General features: G+C 40.2%; 1 protein-coding gene across 7 annotated transcripts in view; it reads right to left on the reverse strand.

Annotated features, from left to right (window-relative positions):
- The window catches only part of LOC307008855 (butyrophilin subfamily 1 member A1-like), a 66,592-nt gene that overhangs the window by 14,969 nt on the left and 29,820 nt on the right, over positions 1 to 21,803 (reverse strand). For 4 of the 7 annotated variants that reach the window (XM_079632120.1, XM_079632123.1, XM_079632121.1 and 1 more), the window contains one exon: positions 2,591 to 3,252. The exons of 1 other annotated variant lie outside the window; for it this stretch is intronic. In XM_079632120.1, the coding sequence (XP_079488246.1) occupies positions 2,729 to 3,252 (524 nt within the window). In that variant the 3' untranslated portion in view covers positions 2,591 to 2,728. Of the gene's footprint in view, positions 1 to 2,590; positions 3,253 to 21,803 lie in introns of those variants that run through there. 2 more of the 7 variants (XM_079632122.1, XM_079632125.1) reach the window with 2 other exon arrangements.

Below are 21,803 nucleotides of genomic sequence, written 5' to 3' on the forward strand. Positions count from 1 at the left end.
GCTTTCAGAAAATAAGCATTTAAATATATATATTGCAATTGTTCCAAATGAAATCTCTATGGGGAGAAACATTATAACAGGGACAAGCATTGGTTTAAACAGCCGTGATGTGTTGTTCTCTTTTAAAATGTTTGATTTTTTATGAGTATTAATGATGTGTGAATATTCCCAAATATTCTTCTTATGAAGAATTGTTGTCATATTAATACAACAACAAAAACAATATATATATAAACATGTCTAATTAAAGTAAAAAGGATTTATAAACACGTCTTTCGAATGGAAATAAATGACAGTACTTTGGGTGTCTTGTTCATTATATTTATTTTCATATAAAAGCAACAGAACTTATACACAGTTGATTTTTACTGTAAACATAATTATAAAACACAGTTGATTTTTACTGTAAACATAATTATAAAACACAAAGACTCTCTGATAATAACATCTCAATATTCAGTTTAATAGCACAATAAAAAAAGGGCTGGAAAGACATGCAAATATTAATTTTTGGGTGTTGACATTTCCTCGACAAAATCAAATGAAATCAAAAGAATAATAAAAAATATATAAATGAGTAGGCTACTTATGAATATATATGACTAGATGAATAAACTTAAACTCATGTATTAATCTGTGTCCAAAATGAGTTAGAAACAGAAGTTTGGACACTAATTCTTTACGCTGTCCACATATAAGTCATGAGCACTGAATAACACAAATGCATTGTGGGAATGATGTAGTGAGTAAAACGTGTCACACAAATAAAAATGTCTCATATTTGATCTTGTTCTTTGATACTCGATCTGGACATTCATCATCAAACACTATTGAGGAGAAACTGAACCGTGATCTGCACTTCATGACTTTATTCTCGATCTAGTGGAGATGAGCAGTGTTGTAATGTAACGGAGTACAAATACTTCGTTACTGTACTTAAGTAGAAATTTCACGTATCTGTACTTTACTTCGCTATTTAAATTTATGTCAACTTTTACTTTTACTTCACTACATTTCCTAGATAAAATGTATACTTTTACTCCGCTACATTTCCACTAAGCATCTTCGTTACTCGTTACTACAAAATAAAATCAGAAGAAATGTGGGTTTGAGGTTTGGCGAATCACTGCTCCTAGATTGCATTGCGCACACTCTATTTCAGCGTCAAGCTTGTTTGTTGCCATGGAAGCGCGAGCCGCGGCCGCGAGCGAATCCCAACGCGACGCTTCACGAGATAAGATGCAAGTGGCTAAACTAAACCGCTGATTTACAATAGAAGTTTTAAACGACCGACATAAATAATCAGTTTGCAAAGCTCATCTTCGGGAAGGGGAGATGTACAGGTAAAGATAAAGAGACTGAGAGAAGAAGAACGAGAGATGGAGATGAGAGAGGGGAGCAGGTAGAGCAATAGCCTTTTGCATACTGTGCCCAGAATGAGAATAACTTTATTACAATGGATTCCTATTTAACAGAGATATACATATGTTTTTTGCCAATGACAGTGGAAAAATAATATGCCCCCGAACCCCCTAGCAAGATCACTTTTGGGACCTCTGTATTTATAAAACCCCGTATACGGCTATTGCACTGAATATAAAATTATATTTTGGAAAAAAAACAATGAATTATAAGGCTGTACAGAACAGTGCACTATTGCAGACTGATTTTTTCTTAGTAGAGCAGCTAACTTAAGGTACATGCAGTGGGAGATAAACGATAACACAAGTAGCCTACAGTACAGGCTACAAAACACAAACAACAGCAGGTTGTAGTTAATAGTATGCCTAGTATAAGAAATCCACAATAAAGTTCACAAACAAAGTTAACCGCTTGCTTTAATAAAAATAAAAAACTTTTTACTTTTACTTAAAATACTTAAGTACATTAAATATCAGAAAATTACTTTTCATACTTAAGTACAAAATAAATCAGATACTTTAAGACTTTTACTTAAGTAATATTCTAAAAGGTAACTTTTACTTCTACCAAAGTCTTTTTCTAGTACCATACTTGTACTTTTACTCAAGTATTGCTTTCTAGTACTTTATACAACACTGGAGATGAGGAGGTGCTGATGGAGAACAGTGATCAGATGAACACACACACACACACACACACACACACACACACACACACACACACACACACACACACACACACACACACACACACACACACACACACACACACACACACACACACACACACACACACACACACACACACACACACACACACACACACACACACACTTCTGTGTCCACATGTGTGAATAACGGTACGTTCACACGGGGCGTGAGCGTCAACGCTTCCCATTGACTTTGAATGGGTGACGTCAAGCGTTGCCGAAAAGGATTGTGGATCCGTCGGCGGCGCTTCACTGGCGTTGCTCGCAGCAGAAGTTGAGAATTTTTCAACTTCTGCCGCGGGCAACGCCAGTGAAGCGCCGCAGACGGAAGCGTCAGCCAGTCAGGTCGCTCTATGCAAATACAGTAGCCAGGCGGCAGCCAATCACGTTCATCCTGTCATTCCTGTCTAATTTCATTGGCTGACGCTGCTATGACCATGGCGTCGTGCCAAACTTCAGCCACGCCTTCCGTCAAGCGTTGACGCTCACGCCCCGTGTGAACGTACCGTAACAGTTCATATTTGTGGCTGTTACACTTATTGTATTATATTTCCTTTTATTCACTTGATCATGTAAATTAATTCACTGATCTCATTATTAATCACAGATAATCAGTGGTGTGGAGTTATTATTATACAGATACCCCAAACAAACAAATGGATAGAGTTTCTCATTAAAAGACTGACCGGTGTAAGAGTAGATATGAGACATGGACTCCACATCATAAAAGGAGACGAGACCCTGATCATAATCCACAAACACACCGACCCTCTGAGGCTCCACTCTCAGAGAAAGAGAGACATGTGCAGAATCAAGAGCCCAATAATCCCCATATCTCCGATTCACAGTCCAGTATCCATCATCAAGTCTCAGATCGCTCCAGCTCTTCCTGTCAACAGATTCTCTGGCCACTCCTAAATACCACTCAGTTTGATCCTTCACCTGCACCTCAAAGTAAAAACTCCCTGAGGAGAATCCGTCCTTCCCGAGAACACCAAGATAATATTTAAACCTGTTATTTTCCTCGTTCACTGTGTTTCTGTTTCCACATCTCACTTGATTCCCATCATGAGACACGAAGAGACGTGGATGAGCCGAATCATCATCCAGAGTCACTTTCACTGCAGAAAATATTGAAAAGTCTGATTTACAGATGAGCATATAATAAAATAAAGACAATTATATTTTATAATTAGGAATCATGATAACTTTAGAACAAGATAAACAAAAACAAAAAAAATGTTTGCATTAATTGTAAGATTAGAAAGTTTGTAAGCAAACGTTGAGGTTGGCTCGAGAAAAGCTGAACAGAAAGTCTGAAGTTTAAAAGCTTTTGCTGGATATGATGTAGTTCCACCGTTATAACTACAGCACATAAATATGATAAAGACACATCATCCATATACTCAAAAACTTCATCAGATACTTGCTGATTATGACATCATCAAGAAACATCTGGTCATATTTTCTCACCAAAACATCCAGGAAATGAAAGTTCAAGCAAACTCTTTATTAAACGTCACTGGTATACATCAACACAAGTTGTTCTGTCCCTGAGCACACACACTACATGTGTTAAAATACGCACAAGTTAACAACACGTTCCAGTGTTCGTCCAAACACTCAGCTGTAAAAACACAGGAAGTAACTCTGGCAAATACACACTGACTACAGTCACATGTGACACATATCTGACACAAGTTGTGTAACTATAACACATTAGTGTGTAAAAGGTATGAACACACTTTTGTGTAAGAGGAATAACGCATTGTTGCGTTAAATGTAACACAAAATATGTAGTCCTTATATAAACACGTGTTAAGAAACGGCAGGTTGTGTGTTAAATTTGTCCCTGAGCACACACACTGTGTGTTAACATCTACACAACTTGTGCTGTCCCTGAGCACACACACACACTACATGTGTTCAAATCTAAACAACATGTGTTAACATCTACACAAATTGTGCTGTCCCTGAGCACACACACACACTACATGTGTTCAAATCTACACTGTTAGACCTTACCGGGTTTTTTTACAGTAAAATACTGGCAACACTGTTGCCAGTAATTTACTGTTAATTGTACAGTTATTTACTGTAATCTACAGTATTTTACTGTAATAAACAGTTTGTTACTGTAAAATGCACTAAATTAAAACTCGAGTTAAAACTAATTTCACTTGCAGAAACCGACTGCCTTAAATTGACCAACTGTCATTTTACATTTACATTTTTACATTTACATTTACATTTATTCATTTAGCTGACGCTTTTATCCAAAGCGACTTACAATTGCTATATATATATACATATAAATGTATTAACTAAAATGTGTAATGCATTAATAATGTGAGCAAAGAGTATTATGAACTTTCAATAGAAACCACTAAAAAACTTAAGTACATAAAAATATTTCCACTGGATCAGCAACTACACAGTCACCACCTGATAAATAAAGCAACATGCAGCATATCATCAATGTTTCTAGATCTTCTGCTGGACTGAAGCACAGGCTCTACTCTTCAGCACAATGGTGACCCAAAAAACTACATTTTACAGTAAACTACTGGCGACAGTGTTGTCAGTATAAACCTGTTTTATAACTTACAGTTTATTACTGTTTAAATACTTTTAAATGTTCGTGGGTGTGTCTTTTTATCTTACACTGTTAACCCTTTTAACCCCACAGGAAAATCCACACTACAAAGAGTAAAAAGTAACATTGACGCAGTGTTGCAGTGAAATAATTAATTGAATATGTAAGTGATTGTTGAGCATTAGTGATGAACACCTGCTGTTAACAAGCCATTATAGAGATCAGTGTTTGCTTTAGTTGGGTTGCTGATGCTAATCCATTAGTTTTCTCTTGCTGCTTTAGCTGTGTTTTTGCAAATCACACTTGTGCACACACACAATTTGTGAATGATTGCGGTTATGATGAAATCCTTATATAGCCTGTTCATTCCTATAGTATCCAGCTGCAGACCCGCAGCACCATCAGTTTCAGAACCCCAGCGCCAGAACCGGAAGTAAGGGGCGGAGCTTACGTTCTAACACCAGCGCCAGAACCGGAAGTGAGGTGCGGAGCTTACGTTCTAAACCGAGTAACGCGTTTTGGAGCGTATTTGCTTGGACACGAAACGGTATACTTTTATTACACACGAAACGTCATACTTTATACGTATGTTATAATGATACATTAAGGTACAGAAACATTGGGCTTCACCATATTTTTAATATCGTGGTCCGTTGTATGCATTTATATTTACTATGGTTCTTTTTTATAATAATTTTTACAATGTATTTACCTACATATTGTAAATACAGTTGTTATAACACATTTATTTATATTTGTATATAGGACAGTTAAGCTGTCATTTGTAACTATACAAGAATATAGAAACTATTTAGCTATTTTACTAAAATGTTCTTATTAAAGTGGTACTACTTAAGCAGGAGTATGTTGTTTGTGCACCACAAATTGACACTTACCAATCAGGTATTTCAAATAATTGTAAACTAGCATGAGAGAAAATGCCACAAACTATTGTAAAGTGACATACACCATTGTTAAAGTAATTATGAAAACTGTCACCAATCATTCAGAAGTGTGCTTGACCTTGACACTGGCTTTTCACAATGCAGAGTAGTGTACATCTGTAGATCCTATATTATAATGTGGATACAGCAAGTCAAATATTTGATCAAAACATTCGGGAATCTCCAGAAGTGATATATATTAAATTAATTTGTAGTTATTGTAGACTAATCCCCAATGTTTAGTCAATGGTAGCTTATAAAATGTATACACCTTTTTCAGTAAGCAGAGACAGAAAAGAGACTCAACAAATATGTAAGTTAAAGTAATGAATATTTAGAATAAAAAAGGAAAAATTACATAAAAGCAGATCATTCATTCAGCGCTGTGTTGTGGTTGCGCTGTGTCACGTGACAAGCAGTGACGCGTCACCATGGAAACCATAAAGTGACAGATTCGAAATAACGGTCGCCTTGAAAAACTCACGCTGGGGGGTCAATTAGAATATTTTAAACTTACGTGTGAAAGGGTTAACATTCTTCAAATTAGTGAAAATTCTGTCATCGTTTACATGCTTGTCTCATTGTAAATAACTCCGCCCCTCACTTCCGGTTCTGGCGCTGGGGTTCTGAAACTGGTGGTGCTGCGGGTCTGCAGCTGGATATATCTCGTTCATTCACTAAGAAGTTTATTCTCACTCATTCAGAGTTTAATTGTCAATCGAAAGTGTTGACGTTACCACCAATGTGAAACCACAACACAACACAAATTTATTTCTAACACAAGCATAACCAAAAATAACAGAGTTACGCTGTAATACAGAAACACAGAGATATCACAAATTAGAACATGCATCTCAACAATGGTGGGAATATATATTTTTAATTATTATTCATGCAGCAGAGCATGCTGGGAGTTTTATACTATCCTGGTACCCAGCATGCATTGTGACATGAAACTTTTGATCGTCACCATTGTTGAGATTCATATGATGATTTTAAATGTCTGTCTGTGCCTGAGTTAAGCAGGATTAAATACAATTTTAATGCACTATATGATAAGAATATTCTTCAGTTGACCTTATTACAGAAAGATTGCTGGATTTCATGTTATAGATTTTCAAATATATTGTATTAAACCCATAAATTCATATCTCACAAAAAAAAATATAGCAAAAACTCACTCATGGATGATTATGACATCATCACAAAACCAAAAACACGTGATAAACTTCCTCTTGTTTTTTTCTTGCTGTAACAAATGTGCTTTATAAACTCACTGTTACAACAGCCAGAGAGAGAGGAATGGAAAAAATGTTTAAATTAAGGTACAAGAGACCAACTAAAGCAAATACTGATCTCCATCATGGTGACAACAAACTGTGTTATAAACTAAATCCCTGTTCATTCTCAACAATAACTTTTGTACATGTATGAAATAAATAATGTTAAACTGGTTTCACACTCAGTGTGGCTGGAAGTCAGTTGTAGTTCTTGTGTTTCTCTTTTTTCTGTTCTTGTTTCTCTGTCCTCCAGTGATTCTGCTTATCAGGTGTTCATCAGTGTCTCAATTCACTCACATCTTTTCATTCAAGTGGACTATATTAGTGAACTAGTGTAGGGAATAGTGAATGAGGGTATAGGGTGTGATTGGGAACACAGCCTCTGAGTGTCGACTTTGAGCGCTGTTAATATATTCCTGTATATTACTGTTTTAATGGAAAGTGGTATGATATTGTAAGAATTTGGGCTTTTTCTACAGTAAGGGCTAACAGTGTACACAACATGTGTTAAAATCTACACAACATGTGCTGTCCCTGAGCACACACACACTACATGTATTAAAATCTACACAACATGTGTTGTCCCTGAGCACACACACACTACATGTATTAAAATCTACACAACATGTGTTGTCCCTGAGCACACACACTACATGTATTAAAATCTACAAAACATGTTTACATCTACACAACTTGGGCTGTCCCTGAGCACACACACACACTACATGTATTAAAATCTACACAACATGTGTTGTCCCTGAGCACACACACACTACATGTATTAAAATCTACACAACATGTGTTGTCCCTGAGCACACACACACTACATGTATTAAAATCTACACAACATGTGCTGTCCCTGAGCACACACACACACTATATGTATTAAAATCTACACAACATGTGTTGTCCCTGAGCACACACACTATATTTATTAAAATATACAGAAACGTGTTTACATCTACACAACTTGTGCTGTCCCTGAGCACACACACACACTACATGTATTAAAATCTACACAACATGTGCTGTCCCTGAGCACACACACTACATGTATTAAAATCTACACAACATGTGCTGTCCCTGAGCACACACACACTACATGTATTAAAATCTACACAACATGTGCTGTCCCTGAGCACACACACTACATGTGTTAACATCTACACAACTTGTGCTGTCCCTGAGCACACACACTACATGTTCAAATTTAGTCTCTCTGTCTCATTCTTATTCCAAGGTTAGGGTACTGTAGTCAGCCAGATCTAGTCGGCATCCAGACCAGATAGACCTGCACCCTAAGATGACCACAGTGCAGCCCTGAATGCCAGACGAGATCACAACTAGACAAGATCTAGAAACAAACGCCTGTGAAGACCTCGTTGACACAACAGGCCTCAGCACAGTCATCGGATCAGATCCACGAGAGCCAGACCAGTCTTCCGCACAGACCCAATGGCCATTTTCATCTCCCCTCTCACCAACGCCGGTGTGATCTCATCAAGGTAAAAGAGTAGCAAAACTCAAGAGCACGTAGATGTGAATTTGAGAACTTGTACAATAAATATTTCTACTGAAAAACCTGTTGAATGTTGAGATGTGCACTCGCAGACAATAGTCACAAACCTGTATTCTGAATTTGAAGCTGCAGACAAGAAGTCACCAATGTGTAAAATGCCATTTACAGAAATACAATGACAGACACAAACTTGTATTCGCTCATTCACATTCGCAGTACAACCTCAATTAGGCATTAGCAAATTCTCAAATCTGCCATTGCAATTGCAATCCTTCATGCATTGACTTTGCAACTATTTTTGCGATATATTCGATGCGTAACTAACGTGTGCATTAGCAAACTGAGTGGCGTTGAGAGAGAAAGGCGGGGCAATTAAAAAAAATTGCAATGGCAGATTTGAGAAGTTGCAAATGCCTAATTGATGTTTTCACGTTGGAGCTGTGAGTGTAAATTTTATTGTACAAGTACAAATATTTATTGTACAAGTTCTCAAATTCACATCTACGTGCTCTCAAGTTTTGCTACTCTTTTCCAATCTTCAAGCAAAAGGAGCTGAATAAAATACTCTGAATGATATCAATCCACAATCTGACTTGTGAAGCAGTCTGAATCCTAACACACACCATGTTCGTTGTTTGGCCAGAGGAGGACTGCCCCCCCCCCCCCGACTGAGCCAGGTTTTCTGTCTTCATTCTGTCACTGATGGAGTTTGGGTTCTTGCCACTGTCACCTCTGGCTTGCTTGGGGACACTTATTCTTGATATTATTGATCTGCCTGCATTGACACCATTATATGAGAACTGAACTGAGCTGAACGATGACATCACTGTTTTCTGCAGAGCTGCTTAATAATGAAAATTGACTATTTTTATAATGGATATACTTTATACAGTTATTGAACAGAACAAAATCAACACTGTACTAAATTCAGCTGAACCAGGGTTTCCGCGGGGTTGTAAAAGGTAGTAAAAGGTAGTAAATTAAATTTTGCCAAATTAAGGCCAGTAAAAAGTAGTAAACGTCATCTGACGAGGTAGTAAATTCTAACTGGGTCTATATGGTTATCAATTAGGGTAACTTACGTGTGCAGGCCTATTTCCTTACTAAACTTCCATGAATTTATTTTTATTTTGAGTCGGACCCAAGAAAGGTCGGACGCGAGGGAACGGAATGACGTCACGCGATGTGTACGTTGGGCGGTTCAAGCTGGTACCTTAGCTTGGCGGTAAACCTCTGCTCCGCGCGAGTTTACCAAGTAAATATGGGCAAGTGCAAGTTTTCGGACCTCTGGCTGGAGGACGCTCGGTTTAAAGACTTCAAACGGCATTCAAAACAGCGCCGTAACTACAGGGTCCCCGCGGATCTTTAAAAAGTCTTAAAAGGTCTTACATTTGAATTTTAACATTTAAGGCCATAAAACGTCTTAAAGTCTTATTTGTACTTATGAAATGTCTTAAATTTTAGATGACACTTTGACTTAGACGTATCTAAATGCTTTCCAAATGAAAACTATCTAATTAGCGTACGTATTATTTTTTTTATAATTCTATCTTTGTGGATTTGCTTGTTCACGTGACAATTCGCGTCATTTACGGCAGCGTATTAGCCTCTGTCTCCTGAACGCGAGAGGAGGATAAGAGATAGTTCATTCTTTGTGCTTAGGATTGTCTATGAACTATGATGATATTGTAATCATTGTTTTAACTACGTACGACGAGGCACTGCGAGTGCGAGCTGACATCGCATTTGTCTCTCATCCCAGCCAACACAGCCATGTGGGGCCCACATGGGTTTGACCTGGGCTATCTAACTGGGACCCAGACAGTTTTGTCCTCGGTTTCCATGGTGGCCCTACATGGGTTTGCCCAGATGCAATGAACCCTGCTCAGTGTGCACACTACAGGCTGTTAAATGTAACACTGATCAGTGTTGGAGTTAATGAGATAATTCATTGATTAAATAATGATTGAGCCTTAGTGATGAACACCTGCTGTTAACGAGCAGAACCACTGAAGGAAAGAGAAACACAACTACTTCCAGCCACAGCCTTAGATTAAATCAACTGAAGATAAAATACACTAAATCCCTCAAGATCTGATTAAACAACTCCACAAACAGCATTACCAGCTTCACTTATTACTAACCAGGTTGACTTAATTTCTGTCAGACGTCTACAGAAGGTTAAAGGATTAGTTCACTTTTAAAATGAAAATTCTGTCATCATATACTCACCCTTAAGTTGTTTCAAACCTGTATGAATTTCTTTCCTCTGCTGAACATAAAGGAAGATATTTAGAAGAATGTCAGTAACCAGACAGTTTTTGGTTCCCAATGACTGCCATAGTATATTTTTTTCCTACTATGGCAGTCATTGGGAACCAAAAACTGTCTGGTTACTGACATTCTTCTAAATATCTTCCTTTGTGTTCAGCAGAGGAAAGAAATTCATACAGGTTTGAAACAACTTAAGGGTGAGTATATGATGACAGAGTTTTCATTTTAAAAGTGAACTAATCCTTTAAGATGTTGATGATTTATTGAAAATAATAGTTTGGTTTGATGCCACCATTATGGTGATCAGCGTTTGCTTTAGTTGGGCTCTGACTTATTAGCATTAGTTTTTATCTGCTCAGTTGTATCTGATTGTTATGTTGAGAACAACAAGAGAAAAAGCAATCAGATGCTATAAGCTGATTGATGATACAAATATAATCATCATGAAGTGGTTTGGCACACTGTTTTTGTGCGTGAGTTTTGTTCAGGTGATATGTTATTCATTTTGTTGTGATTCTACTGCAAGAATTCCAGCACACTTTTATCAGAACATCAAATGATTCTCAAAACACCATTTACGCATTTTGGACTTGTGCGGTTTTTACCTCCACACAGACATCAAGAATCAGCATATGAATCTCAACAATGGTGACATGCTTCATGGTACAATGCATTCTGGGTGCATCATACGAAACTTATCCATGGCTCCAAGAATGCATTGCACCATGAAGCATGTCACCATTGTTGAGATTCATATGCTGATTCTTGATGTCTGTGTGGGAGTAAAAATAGCATAAGTCCAAACTGTGTAAATGGTGTTTTAAGAATCATTTGATGTTCTGATAAAAATATACTGAAATTCCCACTGTAAAAATGAAAACATAGATTTTATTTATTTCTAATTTTAAAAAAAATGAGGCAACAGATTACAAGCAATATTATTAATTAAATTTAACAAATTAGAATTGAGTAATAATTAATCAAATTAATTCCTTAAATGTTAACCATTTAAAATGAGTAAAAATTACTAAATATATGTTATTGCCAACATTGAAGACACCTGATGTTAACAAGCAGAATCACTGAAGGAGAAAACCATAATTAAAGTCACCATTATGGAGATGAGTGTGTGTTTTAGTTGGGCTCTTGACCCTTAAATTATTAACTTTAAGTTTTGTTTGGCTGCTGTACATGAGTTATAACAGCCAGATGAACAAATAGAAACGTTGATCTAATAAAAAATATATGTATTTTTTTTTTAGGCGCACACAGACATCAATATTTAGCGTATGAATCTCAGCAATGGTGACAACCTCTGATCATAAGCTCATTATTTATTCATGCAGTAATGCATGATGGGAGCCATGAATGAGTTTTGATTGGTGCAACCCAGAATGCACTGCAACATGCTTTATAAATGTCACCATTGTTGAGATTCACAGGCTGATTCATGATGTCTGTGTTTTGTTTTGGTTTTTTTTGTACAAGAGAAACTTTTTAGAAATTATTTGGATTACCTTTTAAATAAAATATTACGGTGTACAATGCCCGTACTTCTATAGTTAATAAAGATAACTTAACTCATAAACTGGACTCCATTTGAGTTAAGTGATTCAGGTCAAATGATTGTGAAATCATGATTATGTTAAAACACAACCAACACCATCAGATCACTGTTTGTTCATCTGGCTGTTATAATTCAAGTACAGCAGTCAAACAAAAATTAAAGTTAATTATTTAAGGGTGAAGAGCCCAACTAAAACACACACTCATCTCCATAACGGTGACTTTAATTATGGTTTTATCCTTCAGTGATTCTGCTTGTTAACATCAGGTGTCTTCAATGTTGGCAATAACATATATTTTGTAAATTTTACTCATTTTAAATGGTTAACATTTAAGGAATTAACTTGATTAATTATTACACAATTCTAATTTATTAAATTTAATTAATAATATTGCTTGTAATTTGTTGCCGTATTTTAATTAATTAAATACAAATAAAATATATGTTTTATTTTTTACAGCGATTAGACTTTTATCATTAATCAGCTTATAGCATCTGAATGCATTTCCTCTTGCTGTTCTTAACATAACAATCAGATACAACTGAGCAGAGTAAAACTAATGTTAAAAAGTCAAGATCCCAACTAAAGCAAACGCTGTTCACCATAATGGTGGCATCAAACCAAACTATTATTTTCAATAAATCATCAACATCTTAACCTCTGTTAAATCTCAATAAGAAGTTATTTAGACGTCTACCAGAAATAAAGTCAACCTGGTTAGTAATACGTGAAGCTGGTAATGCTGTTTGTGGAGTTGTTTAATCAGATCCTGAGAGATTTTGTGTATTTTATCTTCTAGTTGATTTCATCTAAGGCTGTGGCTGGAAGTACATTTAAGGAATTAATTTGATTAATTTGATTACTCAATTCTAATTTGTTAAATTTAATTAATAAAATTGCTTGTAATCTGTTGCCTCATTTTTATTAATTAGATATAAATAAAATCTATGTTTTCATTTTTTCAGTGATTCTGCTTGTTAACAGCAGGTGTTCATCAATAATGCTCAATCATTATTCAATCACTTAATTACCTCATTAACACCAACACTGATCAGTGTTACATTTAACAGCCTGTAGTGTGCACACTGAGCAGGGTTCATTTCATCTGGGCAAACCCATGTAGGGCCACCATGGAAACCGAGGACAAAACTGTCTGGGTCCCAGTTAGATAGCCCAGGTCAAACCCATGTGGGCCCCACATGGCTGTGTTGGCTGGGATGCTTGCTTTCACTGCGTGCTGTCACTGTGTCACTGGTATGTCCCCAAATGAGTTTTTGTCTTATTATATATATCATATTATGTTGTTATATTAGAATATCACGAGCAAGAGTGCCGTTTTCCTGTGCACAATTGCTGTGCTATTTATTTTATACAACAGTTAAATTAACAATAAAGTTAACATTGTGTTTTACTGTTTAGACACAATATTGTCAATATTGTTTGTTTCCCCGTTTATTTCGCCGACGAGAATGAAACTGTAGTCCAACAGACAGCGATTATTTAAAAAAAAAACTGAAATCCGCGTTTTGAACGAATCATTTGATTCAATAAACAATCACTTGATTTTTTGAATGAATCATCCGTTTGAACAAATCGTTTGAATAAATGACTCCCAACAACTCGCTTATTAAGACAGTGACTCACCGCCACCTACTGGCGGGTTTAGTTTCATATTTAAAGTACCCTTTAAGTAAAATGTTAAAATTATAAATCATTTCATATTTAAATATTGAATAGCTTTATTTATGCAATTGCACATTAAGTGTAAATATATAGTAATGCCAGTTCGGAAGCCGCTTCTGTCACCTCTGCAGTGCAAGGATGGATTTTAATTTAATTATTTAATTTGACAGTGGTGCGGTGTTATTCTAATATTATTTAATTTAAATGTTAGAATTTGACATAAAAGGTGATGCATACCTCTAAATACGTTTAGAAATAATTTCCATATTTAGGTGAAAATGCCCCTGGAAATCAATTTAAGGTGGCAAATATTGCCCCTTAATAAAAATGTTAATTTCAGTCACTACTGTAAACTGACCACTGCATAGAATATCTTCGTGAGTCTGCTGTCAACAACAGGCCTAAACCAGCCGTGGTACCAGTACAAAATCAGTAAAATATCATCTAATTATTATCAACAAAACTTTGAAAATATCAAGATATATTTTTGTTAATATTGCACACCCCTAATGTACGGTATTAATTTTGATTTCTTCAGGTCTTAAAAAGCCTTAAATTTTACTTTAAAATCTTAAAAAATGCAGATACCCTGTTAAGTTATAATTGCCTCATTAAATTGTGATTAAATATGTTATTAATTCATTTTGGAAAGATATTTCATGTCTTTACTTGTCACTTTACTTAACACTTAACACTGCGACAGTTGAAGTTTGAAGCCGTGTTGGTAGTAAAAATATTGTGATGGTAGTAAAATAGGTAGTAAAAAGGTAGTAAATTCAATTTAAGAATCTCTGTATAAACCCTGTGAACAATGAACTCTGTTTGCATCATTGATCATTTTCCTGTTTAACCCTGTAAAGGTGCTTTGAAACAGTCATTACTGTATATAGTGCTATATATTTAATGGTGACTTGACATTTGTAAAAGGAATTTATTTAGTGTTAAAGAGAAAAGAGTGAAAGAGTTTGTGTGTGAAAGAGAATGAGTAAATATAATTTACCTGTTATTTTGTGGTTTAAAATTTGCGTTGTTAATTAATGTTAATATCATGTATTTGTTCATTGTTAATACATGTAATTGTTAAAGCTGCAGTCCGGCACTTTCTTGGGTTTAAAAATATAAAAAAAGACATTTTTGAAAAAAAACTTGACCAGCCAGTGTTCAAAACGATCTGCTTGCCTTACCTCGATTCAAAACGGTAAGCTTGTAATAATGATTTTAATTCCAGTGGTACTGGTGGATTTCCGCGGGAATTTTCGAGCATGTCTTTGCGTCATTACGTCACTTCTGTACACATAGAGAAGGAGTCTCGGCTAGTCGGCTATTATAGCGTGTGTGGATGATGGTGGAGATTTAGCTTAGCACTTGGTATGGCGGATCCCGGAAGTTTAAAGCGACAATCACCAGTGACAACTGGAGATTCACCAGTTGTAAAACCCAAAGACTTCGGACTTCAGAGTGGCTACAGAAAAAATATATTTTTCACGTTTTGACGTGATATAAGCAATCGTTAGATTTAATCAGCATGATATAGCCTACTGCAATGCTTCCCCCACCCCCCGAATTTGGTCAGAACAAAAGTGAATGTTACTTACTTGTTCAGATGACATTTTCCGATGAAAATTCTAATGTTGACACTTTCAAAAAGTATACTCTGAGATTGCTGATGACAGTAGTACAGTATCCACAGCGACGCGGCAGCGACAGGTTCCCCTCAATACATTGTGTTCATCCGCGCTGTTTCATGCCGATTTACTACCCACGCACAGTTAATAATTCCGCGAATAACTGCAATTGCAGATTTCGAACAGAGATGGCGACAAAGAGGAAAAACGACGGACTGCAGCTTTAATTAAAGTGTAAATTTTATAATAAAAATCCTTAATCTTTTTAAATGGTTGAATTTGTGCTTCACTGCAGTTTCTACCAGGTCTGGCCCGGGGACCCAGCCGACTCTCAGCCAGATCTGTCTTACAGTGCCTGGGCCAGACCTGGGCCATATCAATAAATTTAAAGTCATTTTAAAGGGTGTGGGCCACATCTGGGCCAGAGGAAGTTGTTTGAGTCCGTTTTCAGTGTGTGGGGCCAGTTCTGGCCAGTTCTTTGTTTTCAATTTCAAAACAAATTTTGCTATCTGTCCTGCTCTCGATAAAACTCGGATAGACAGTCACACGCTCAGATACACTTTTTCCACCGTGACGGTTCTGTTGGGTTCCTGTGTCCATTCTGTCCTGTGTCCATCAATCATATTACATGCGCTTCTTGAGGCACACGCGCGCGCAATCTCTTGCTCTCTCTTCCTCTCTGTGCACGCGCTACGCGGTTTGGAGCACGTCTCTGTCTCGCGGGCGCGCTCGCTCTAGATTCCGGGAGGTTTTAACTAATTCGCGGGCATCAGTGAGCCGCTATCAATATGCGGGAGACTCCCGGGATGTCTGTATTTCTATACTGAAATAATATCGGCATTATTATTGATTTTCATTAGATAATGTTTTTGGTGCCCCTGCCCCCCTCAGCTCTTGGTGCCCTACGCACAGCGCGTGGTGGGAGCGTTGGCGCTGAGCATACATTTAATAAAATTAGGGGGGAAATGCCCTTTATATAGGTAAAAAAATAATATTCTGATAAGATTGTTTTCCAACAGTGACGTAATGAAACATTGACAATTTAAATTTGAAGGGAGTAAAGCCTCGGTTTAGGCTATTAAAGAAATGTAATTTTGCCAAAAGAAGAACTTTTATTTTAAATAAATGTTATTTTTAAATCACCCTTCTACTGTAACGGTTTTGTTTATTGTCATGTTTGTGGTTTCACTGTCTTTGGTTTTTGCATTCAGTTTGTATCTTGTTTCTCTGCCTTGTTCATTGTATCCCTAGTCATGTTAATTATTAGTTCCCTTGTTTCAGGTGTGTTGCCTTGTTAGTTCGTTTGGTCCCTCTCGTTGTTCTCATTTGCCCCAGCTGTGTCTCGTTTCCTCATCCCCTCTGTGTATTTAAATCCTGTGTGCTCTTTTGTTCGTTGTCAGTTATTGAATATATGTACGTTCCTGTTCCGAGTTTTCCCTCTGTGTTTATTAAAGTCTGCTGCATTTAGATCCGACTACCGCCTTTGCTTCCACGCAATTCATGACAGAATAACTGACCACACCAGGATCTAGCAGTTAGTAGCCTACCCGGGAACAACCAAGCAAGAGGTATGATGATGGAAGACGGATTCTACCAGAATGGACGGTCGCTTGATGATTACGTGGGGGCTTACCTAGAGTTTTATCATGAGACCAATTTGAGTGAGGAAACACTCAAGTATAATTTCTGGAGTGGGATGGACGACACGCTCGGCGCAATGCTTCTGTTAGATGCGGAACACCTCTCTTTTGTGCATTTCCTGGACCGAGCGCTGTGGGTGTGCGGTTCGTCTCTCACTGTAGGACTCGCTGAGGAAATCAGCTGTGGTCCTAAACCCGTGCATTCAGTGAAGCCCAAGCACAGTTCACCTAAGAGAGTTTCTAACCGAGCACTGAGGAAGCCCGTTCGCCGCATCCGCACAGCCGAGCCCGCTCATCGCATCTGCACAGCCGAGCCCGCTCGCCGCATCCGCACTGCCGAGCCCGCTCATCGCGTCCGCACTGCCGAGCCCGCTCATCGCGTCCGCACGGCCGAGCCCGCTCGCCGCATCCGCACAGCCGAGCCCGCTCATCGCGTCTGCACAGCCGAGCCCGCTCGCCGCGTCCGCACAGCCGAGCCCGCTCATCGCGTCTGCACAGCCGAGCCCGCTCGCCGCATCCGTACTGCCGAGCCCGCTCATCGCGTCTGCACGGCCGAGCCCGCTCTTCGCGTCAGCCCTGCCCAGTTGTCTGAGTCCAGCCCTGCCCAGTTGTCTGAGTCCAGCCCTGCCCAGTTGTCTGAGTCCAGCCCTGCCCAGTTGTCTGAGTCCAGCCCTGCCCAGTTGTCTGAGTCCAGCCCTGCCCAGTTGTCTGAGTCCAGCCCTGCCCAGTTGTCTGAGTCCAGCCCTGCCCAGTTGTCTGAGTCCAGCCCTGCCCAGTTGTCTGAGTCCAGCCCTGCCCAGTTGTCTGAGTCCAGCCCTGCCCAGTTGTCTGAGTCCAGCCCTGCCCAGTTGTCTGAGTCCAGCCCTGCCCAGTTGTCTGAGTCCAGCCCTGCCCAGTTGTCTGAGTCCAGCCCTGCCCATCCAGAACCATCATTCTCTGCAGCGCCCCCTCGCCGACGTAGGAGGAGGAAGAGAACCCCCTGCAAATCCCGAAATCTGGAGGTCATGCAAGTACGGTCTGTTCTTCCTGTCACTCCTGTTGGGGAAGAGGAGGTTGCCCTGTCTGTATATGTTGCTGATCTTATGTGTGTTTGGGCTACCCACACAGCAGTGGATTCCTGCCCAGAGACTACCCCAGAGCCTGCTACCAGCCCAGAGACCGTTCGTGAGCCACCTGCTACTTCTGTCAGCCCAGCTATGGCCCAGAGAGTTATCCGTGCCTTTTATGCCATGATGGCCCTGCGTGCCTGGACAGAACACACCTCCCAGCTGACTGTCTCCTGCCCTTTCCGTGTTCCAGAGGCCGTCCCAGAGCCCGTTGCCTGCCCGGAGGCCGTCCCAGAGCCCGTTGCCTGCCCGGAGGCCGTCCCAGAGCCCGTTGCCTGCCCGGAGGCCGTCCCAGAGCCCGTTGCCTGCCCGGAGGCCGTCCCAGAGCCCGTCCCAGAGCCCGTTGCCTGCCCGGAGGCCGTCCCAGAGCCCGTTGCCTGCCCGGAGGCCGTCCCAGAGCCCGTCCCAGAGCCCGTTGCCTGCCCGGAGGCCGTCCCAGAGCCCGTTGCCTGCCCGGAGGCCGTCCCAGAGCCCGTTGCCTGCCCGGAGGCCGTCCCAGAGCCCGTTGCCTGCCCGGAGGCCGTCCCAGAGCCCGTTGCCTGCCCGGAGGCCGTCCCAGAGCCCATGTCTCTTCAGGCCCAAGAGGCTGTTCCAGAGTCCTATGCCAGCCCGGAGGCTATTCGCTTTAATTTCCCCAAGAACTTTTTTGGGGGGGGCAGTAGGGGTCCGGTGGGGACCATGAAGGCCACGTCGACATGGTGCTTTTCCCTACTGTCTTTGCTTCAATCCCCTTCTGTGTATGCCCTGCCCTGGTCCCTGTCTGAGTCTGCTCCGCCGTGGCCACCGGCACGTCCTGCTCCGCCGTGGCCACCGGCACGTCCTGCTCCACCGTGGCCACCGGCACGTCCTGCTCCACCGTGGCCACCGGCACGTCCTGCTCCACCGTGGCCACCGGCACGTCCTGCTCCACCGTGGCCACCGGCACTTCCTGGTCCTCCGTGGCCACCGGCACTTCCTGGTCCTCCGTGACCACCGGCACTTCCTGGTCCTCCGTGGCCACCTACATGTCCTGCTCCGCCACTCACCGGTACCGTTATGGAGTCTATGGTCCTGACTACCCTGTCTGGGACTCCATGACGCCCACCCCTCCCGCCCAGGTCGTGTTCTGATACGGCGTGAGGCCACGCCTTATGGAAGGGGGGGATAATGTAACGGTTTTGTTTATTGTCATGTTTGTGGTTTCACTGTCTTTGGTTTTTGCATTCAGTTTGTATCTTGTTTCTCTGCCTTGTTCATTGTATCCCTAGTCATGTTAATTATTAGTTCCCTTGTTTCAGGTGTGTTGCCTTGTTAGTTCGTTTGGTCCCTCTCGTTGTTCTCATTTGCCCCAGCTGTGTCTCGTTTCCTCATCCCCTCTGTGTATTTAAATCCTGTGTGCTCTTTTGTTCGTTGTCAGTTATTGAATATATGTACGTTCCTGTTCCGAGTTTTCCCGTTCTGTGTTTATTAAAGTCTACTGCTGCAATTAGATCCGACTACCGCCTTTGCTTCCACGCAATTTGTGACATCTACAGTGTGACATTTTACCATATTATCATGCTTAACACTGATCATTTGAATTGTAGGCTAATGTGATGATCAGATATCTAAATCAGAGAATATCATAGGTTTGGGCGGGTGGATTATTTATTTTTAACAGTGGATTCTGGTGACTCAAAGTGCACCAGATTAATGAATTTATCCTTAAAATGTAGAAAAATGTCTTACGGGTGGGCATGCCCCCTGACCCCTCTAGAGGTACCGAGGTCCACCCACAGAAGTACTGTGGAAAACACAGTAGGCTATATGTTGGTATATGAAAAATACAAGTTAAATTATCTTTTTAATAAAATACATCATCAGAATTTTACCAACTCCGCCTAGTTTTGAGCCAGGAAAAAAACCCTGTTGCAGCTATTTGCATCGATTCCCATGGCCAGTACGACAGTACAAGGAACGCCGTCATTTGATTGGCTGAAAAAATAAGGGGGTGGTGTGGGGGTGGGATGTCCCCACCAAAGCTGAGACCAAACCTACGCCCTTGCACCGCACACAACGACCTGGAAAGCAGAACGTCTGATCTTGAACGATATAAGAGAAGATGAACCTCCGGATTAACGGCATGAAGGAGAAGTCTGAAGAGGAGAAGTGCTTGACCTGATTGCTTTCCGCACTTGATACAGAAATTAGACGATATTATTGACACAGTGCACCGGATCGGTAAGAAGGAACCAGGAAGACCAAGACAGATGATCGTCCAATTCACAATGCGGAAATACAGGGACGAAATATGGAAATCAACGAAAAACTCATCTGTCTGCCTAAACCAGGGAGTCAGATTTATGGAAGACTTCACGAAGGAAGACCGAAACGCTCGTGCCGTTCTGTGGCCGCTGATTGCTTAAGCACGTAAAGAAGGGAGAAAAGCCTATTACAGAAGACCGTTGGTTACCGTAAAACTTCAAATAATAGCCGAGTCCCAAATAGACGACTGTCTTTTACACGCCTGGTGTGGCTACAGGTTTGGATAAATAAAGGCCGGTCTCAAATAGAGGCCGGGTCTGTTTTTTAGTTTCGGGTTGTATCTTCTAAAACCCGTCAGATCGTCTGTTTAAGCCAGTTCTATGGTGCAGATTGGGCACGCAAGAGAGCCCTGCGCATTTCGGCGGGACCTGTTAGCGCAAGCAAGGCAGGCAGAGAGAGTTAGCGGCGCGTCTATCCACTTGTCCGTGCGACACTTCTGTCGCGCTGCACTCCACTATATTCCTATGGGTGACGTCAAGCGACTTTGACGCCCCTGCAAAGCATTCAGGGAAAGCAGCGCTTCATTTGAAAAAATGCCGCGCGTCAAAAAGCTGGCCGATACCCATCTTTATGCAAATGAATTCCGTTGAACGCGACGCGGCTATCCAATAGAAGCAACAAGCAAGCACATGGAGACGGGTATGGCGGCAAATCAATGACAATAATAAACGAGCGCACAGCTGATGCTGGCGCGCGCGGTAAATGACTTTCGCGATATATATCATAAATTTGTGAGGAGAAGTTGAAGCATCAAGAAAAATAAAGTGAAAATGAATTAGTCTCTATGGCCCTCTCTGGATACATGTGGTCATTGCACTTTCATTCCGTAAATAGGTAAAAAACTTGAAAATTTCCACAAAAACACAGCATAAATGTATAGTTGACAAGTAAATAAAATAAATGATATATAGTTTTCCATATAAAAAAATTTATATTTCCGCTCTTTAAAAGCTTGGGGTCAGTCTGACCCCAAACATCTTAAGTGTTATACTTTTTTAACAGTGATTAAGGGTTAAGTCCAGTGATTGTCTTCTTCTTCTTTGTTTTTAACGGCGGTTGACAACCAGCTTTTGGGTCGTGCCTTTGCCGCTCTTCCGGGAAAAGGGATGTAACCAATGACATTTGAGGTTATTAAAAATGTAAGCCCCGCCCCT

The sequence above is a fragment of the Phoxinus phoxinus genome, assembly GCF_949152265.1.
Source record: "Phoxinus phoxinus genome assembly, chromosome: 1".
Lineage (NCBI taxonomy): Eukaryota > Metazoa > Chordata > Actinopteri > Cypriniformes > Leuciscidae > Phoxinus > Phoxinus phoxinus.